Raw genomic sequence first — 6000 nt, 5'->3', positions numbered from 1 at the left:
AAAAACCATATCTCAGGAAGTACTCGACCGATTTCAATGAAATTCGGTATATAATATTTTCTTAACACCCTGATGACATGTACCAAATATGGGTGAAATCGGTTATCACTTTATCATGCGAGAGTATAAAATGTTCTGTGACACCCGAACTTAGCCCTTCCTTACTTGTTTTTATATAAGATCGATTTTGTTTTATCAATGGTTTTATAAGTTATGCTCAACACAAACCTTCCAAGCTTCAATTTCCTAAACTGATGTATGTTTCTCGAATCGCCGTTTTTTGGGACTAGCAAATAGTGGGCTTTTAAACTTTTCCCAAGCTTCGAAAATTTTCAACAAATGTAATTGAGATAATATTCTTCCACGTCTAACGCTTTGATAAATTGTTTTATATTTCCTAACTTCATCACGTATTGAATCACTGGGTTTATTTTGAGAAAAAAACTTTGGTGTAGACGTTCACCCTTCACATATACTGTTAGACTGCACTGATATCTAGATTCTATTTGGCGACATTATTTTTTTGTGTAGTCCATCCGAATTACTTTTGAATTGAAAACGAACTTTTCATCGATTATTTTGTAGATGGCAATTCTAAAACCTTAAAATCTTCCGCATAATTTTTCCGGTATGAGAGTAAGGCAGTGCATAACTTAGCTATATTAGATTGTTTTAACTCTATGCGTTGTTGGTATACGAATTTCTATTTAAAAACGCAAAAAAAACCCACTTAACTGAAGAAATAATATCCCGTACATATGTATGTATGTGTTTGTGAGCAAGAGTTTAAAATAAATAAATATATTAAAAAACTTACTGTAACATTTATATATGTATGGTACATATGCATCCGGTTTTTACTCAACTTAAGTTATTCATATATTTTCTTTTTGTACGCGTGCTTGATAATTATTTTCAGAGAATATTTTTATTCATTTCCTTTATCTTGAATATTATTAATTTTTATTCTATATTTTCCTTTACAGACTTACTCGGGCCTATTCTGTGTTGTTGTGAACCCTTACAAAAAATTGCCAATCTATACCGAGAAGATAATGGAACGGTATAAGGGTATAAAAAGGCATGAAGTGCCTCCCCATGTTTTTGCAATAACCGACACCGCCTATAGATCTATGCTACAAGGTAAACCATTGCAAATAATTTGATCATAAAAAAATATCAACAAATATTAGAGAACAAAGGTCAAAGGTCAACAAAGGTCAGGTCAGTACTTCCTTTCTCTTATTAATAATGTAGTGAGGAGCTAAAGGAAATCGTAGTGCAGTAATTGCTTTACATACGTAAGTGTGGAAAAAGCTTAAGGGAAAATTATGATTTTCTCAAAAAACTTAAGGGGCTATACAATTTCAAAAAATATTTTTTTTTTGTTTTTTTCTGCTTTTTCGATAGTTCATATTCAAAAATATCCTGTGAAATCGGCCATTTCGTATCTTGATAGTTTTTGAATGGCAGCGTTCTAAAGAGCCGTCGCTCGTAGGGTTAAAGCGGATAGTTGAAATTTTAATCGCGTATTTCTCGAAACGACATTTTTTAAAATTGCTGACATTATAACTCAAAGAGAAATTGACCAATCGAGTTCAAATTGAAATTGAGTATTCTTGAGTATATTTACTATACAATGACCAACTATTTTTCGATTGGTTGAAAATTGTCAATTTGGCATTAAAAAAACCGCAATAAAAAAAAAAATACGTTTTTTTCGGAACTACGCCATTTTTTTAATTTTTGATAAAAAATACCTTCAACTTTAATAACCATTTTGATTTTTTGTATCTGCTACTCATTCGGCCGGAATCATGTCAGCAGTTGGGGAAACTTGTTTTTTTTTGGCAAGCGAAGACAGCACATTTCTCCGTTACTTTTCAATATCCATATAAAAGCCTTCCGTCAGGCAACTAAGTCATATCCAATCATTAGTAATACCAACGAAAATTGTGCGTGCTGCTTTTGATCAATGGATGAATCTTTTGAGGGTTTTTGTGAAAGCAAAAGATGGTCATTTCGAATAAAATTTGTACTTTGCACTATTAAATAAAATCAACTTTATTAAAAAATTAATTATAGTTGGCTAGCCATGCTCTTACAAAACTTAAGTGCTCCACCAATATTCTTGATGCTATTATGTGGCATTTGTTACGGCTCACCAAAACTGTGTCATCCGCAAAAGTTGAAGCCAATTCATTATTAGCTCTTGGAAGTTCTGCTGTTCTGATGTTTACACTTGGGCCTAAAATACTGTCCTGCGGTACATATACAGCGCACGCTCGATAATCTGACCTAATTAAAGCCAATGTTCACATTATGGAATGCGTCAAAAGAATAGGATAATGTGTATTTATATATTGGAATTCACATTTTATTCATTTTTTCATTACATATAAATTTTTACGTAACACATATGATACAAAATCTAGGTTTTATTTGAAAAAATCAGTCATCCTTTCCGGTATCTTCTGTGTTTCTAAAAGTTGGAGCACAGCTTTCTCTCTTAGACGTCTTAGTACATTTACATCATTTGGATCGACGTCTTCATGACCAGCCCTCCTTATCGCCTTGTTGAAAATTTCAACTGCTTCAGTCCGCTTAATTTTCTCTTCTACCTCCGATACGCTGCCTTCATCGGAATCGTCTTCTTCTTCATGCTCGTCATTTGCATTATCATCTTCAATATCTTCGTTCCATTCATGAACACCTGGTAGCGTTAATTCAGCCTGAAATGATTAATAAAAAAATTTTCAATAACCTGCATATCTTTGTGCGATTCTGCGAAAACGAACTAACCTCAGCATTCAAACTGTTAAGGAGATCGACGGTATTGCTCATCAAGGCGCGAGCTCCCCATTTTTCTTTTAAAACTGCGAGCGGAAGACTATCTTCGGGATCGTCATCATCTGCCGTAAAATTTAAAATATTTTTCCAGCAATTAGCTAATGTTACTTCGCTGACACGACTCCAAGCGGCATCCAAAAGATTTATAGCTCTTCGTAAAGTATTTTTTTTCATCGAATCGAGTAAATTGGAGTTTGTAGCTGCTATTGAGGCTAAAAGGCTGTTTCTGTAATGCAACTTTGTGATCTTTATGGCATTTTGATCCATTGGTTGGATGAGGGGAGTAACGTTTGGTGGCATAAACATTGACAAAATTTGTCCATCCTCCGTTGCCAGCTGAGCTTCATTTGGGTGAGAAGGAGCGTTTTCGATTAGGAGTAGAGCTTTATTTGGCAAACCTTTTTCCTTTAAAAATGACGTTACCTAAAAAACAAATTTAAAAGAAAAAAGTTAGCAAAATACAAAATAAATCCTCACCTGTGGAACGAAGGACTCATGAAACCATTCCTTGAAAACAGCCGACGTCATCCAGGCGGATTTTGAGCTCTTATAGTCTGTGGGGCATTGAAAGTTTTTAAAACAGCGTGGATTCTTTGCCTTTCCAATTACCAAAAGTTTCAGTTTATGAGATCCAGGTGCGTTTGAGCAACATAAAAACGTGATTCGCTGCTTTTCCGACTTAACGCCTGGGGCTCTCTTTTCCATACTGCACACGTACGTTTTTTCTGGCAGAAGTTTCCAGAATAAGCCTGACTCATCAGCATTATATAACTGGTCGTTACACAGCTCCAGTTTGGCCATTTTAGCTCTAAGTTTTTTTCTTAAACGGATCCAAGAGCTGGGGCAGCTTTGTCCAGGTCCCGAGTATGTGTTGTTCACGAACTTTAAAATCACTTGTTTTTTGCTTTGATTCCACAAATTGTTGATTTAGCAACATTATATTTCTTTACTAAGCACGTCATAGATGAGCCTCTTTTTAAAGAATCGAGAATATCAGCTTTTTGCTTCAATGTCAAAGACGTGTGTTTTTTAGAATTCATTTTTAACAGAAAATCTAAAACGAAACACTCCACGCAAATACAAAATTGCAACTGAAGTATTCTACGCATTACATGCAATACAAATGAGAGTCTTATTCTACAATTAGGGGATTCTCCAAATTCAGAATTAGCTGAGATCTGTGTAAACTACATTCAAATACTTTAACGTCTTTTGTTCATATTATAGAGCCTTTTGGGTTTGTTCGCATTATAAAGTGGTCAATGTATAAAAAAGTCTGTTCACATTATGGGGTGTTCGAACTATAGAGTGTTCACATTAGCGAGCGTGCGCTGTATATAGTATGTATATATAAAATTGTTTGGATTCCGATCCTTTTGTTGACATTTTACACCTTAAGGAATTTCACTGGATTTGATTCCTGCAAGTTGCAAGAGTATACAATTTTCGGTTGCACACGCACTTATCCCTTCCTTACTTGATGTAATTGAACTGAGTTTATATTGATTGAAACAATTACTGAGTATAATTTTTGCGTTGAATTTTTTGCGAAAACACGTTTTTATTTTAAATTTGTTAAAAAGAAAGCAATGGTTCCAAATACTTCCGGTGAAGCGCTGCGAGTACGAGTTATTGATGATTATAATAACGAAACTTCTCCAAAAAAGTTTCTATAAATACAAATAGAAATTCACAATTCTTCAATCTCACGAACGATGTCGACATATCGCAGTAGTGCATCAAGGTGGCCTACCAAAGAAAAACTGATAGAAAAGTTTTAAAAGTTTGTATCAGATAAACATAGTGAATATGTTACAGTCTGGGAATGCGTTTCTGCTTCTGGTTTGGCGCCGCTTCATCGTATAAATGGCACCATGAATCGGTACGTCTATAGAGACATTATGGAACCCGTAATGCTGCCACATGATGATTGGGAAATGCCACTTAAGTATGTCTTCTAGCAGAACAACGATCCGAAATCCGAATCCGAAATCAGCAAATGCTGATCTGTTTTTCATTGAGAAATATACCCCAAACGATAGTGGATAATCTTATAGCTTCAATATCGCGGTGATGCAAAACACTTAGTGAATGCAATGGGTGTGCCACAAAATACTAATATTTTCTTCTATTTTAATAAAAATAATGTACCGTATTCTTTGCAATTTTTTGTCTAATTGAATTTAGATGTTTTATCGTTTTTTATACTCTTGGAACCAGTTGCCAGAGTTTTATAATTTTATTCACCTAACGGTTGTAACTATCACCTAAAACTAAGCAAGATAGATATAGGTTTATATACATATACATATGTATATAAATGATAAGCATGCAAAGAAAAGTTGAAATCTGGTTGACCGTCTGTCTGTCCTAAAACCTATAAAGTGCCTTAACTATGGATATTAAGATATAAAATTATAATTTGGTACAGGTGATCGTAGTAGCAAGGGGCACGAGTGGGCAAAATTTTTTGAAAAAAGCCACGTCCTCTAATATGTTTAATGTACATATTTCCTAAATCACTTAAGCTACAAATTTCCTGAGTACAAATCTTATAAGAACTCCTAATGACAGTATGAAAATGGATGAACCCCGCTCACTCCCCATATAACGGTACTGTAAAAAACTACTAAAAGCGCGGTAAATCAATAACTAAATGCGCCAGAGACATTAAATGTTACCACTAAGATTGTATAAGACAGCTTTATGATGCCGGTGTGAAATTGGTGAAATCCTATACCGCAGGACCCGCCCAACCAATTTCCACAAATATTTATTACCTGGCATTTTTCTTACATTCTTATGTCAAATTGCACACATGCATAGCACAATTTTAAATTCCACTTGATTCGTTCAGCTTCCAGTACACAAATCAAGAAGCCGTTAATATAACGAGATACAACTTTGCGCGAATAATGTCTTTAGTGCCACCTTATGACCAAAAATTGTGAACAATTTGCTGCCAAATTTGCAAACAAAAGTACTAATCACTTTCACTTTAGTAAATAAAAATGCATACGGATCTAAAATGAGCAAAACTTTTAACTTTTATTTATAACTCAAATGTATATTTTATAAAGTTAGTCGCCACAAATATAGACGGGATAAGCGGTGAGACTTCAATTCCGAGAAATTTGCCGATGCTGGCGA

At 34.5% G+C, this 6000-nt stretch overlaps 1 protein-coding gene and 1 pseudogene across 7 annotated transcripts in view; one reads left to right on the top strand and one right to left on the bottom strand.

Moving 5' to 3' along the window:
* Positions 1-6000, top strand: part of LOC108964995 (myosin heavy chain, non-muscle) — a 46555-nt gene that overhangs the window by 21192 nt on the left and 19363 nt on the right. For all 7 annotated transcript variants that reach the window (XM_018927103.1, XM_018927102.1, XM_018927096.1 and 4 more), the window contains exon 4: positions 987-1143. In XM_018927103.1, the coding sequence (XP_018782648.1) occupies positions 987-1143 (157 nt within the window). The remainder of the gene's footprint in view (positions 1-986; positions 1144-6000) is intronic.
* LOC108964996 lies at positions 3036-3614 on the bottom strand (annotated as a pseudogene).

Source organism: Bactrocera latifrons, unplaced genomic scaffold (assembly GCF_001853355.1).
Source record: "Bactrocera latifrons isolate USDA-ARS-PBARC rearing strain unplaced genomic scaffold, ASM185335v1 scaffold_131, whole genome shotgun sequence".
NCBI classification, from domain to species: Eukaryota; Metazoa; Arthropoda; class Insecta; order Diptera; family Tephritidae; genus Bactrocera; species Bactrocera latifrons.
Note: the sequence above shows the minus strand (reverse complement) of the source record. Positions and strands in the feature narration are given on the sequence as shown.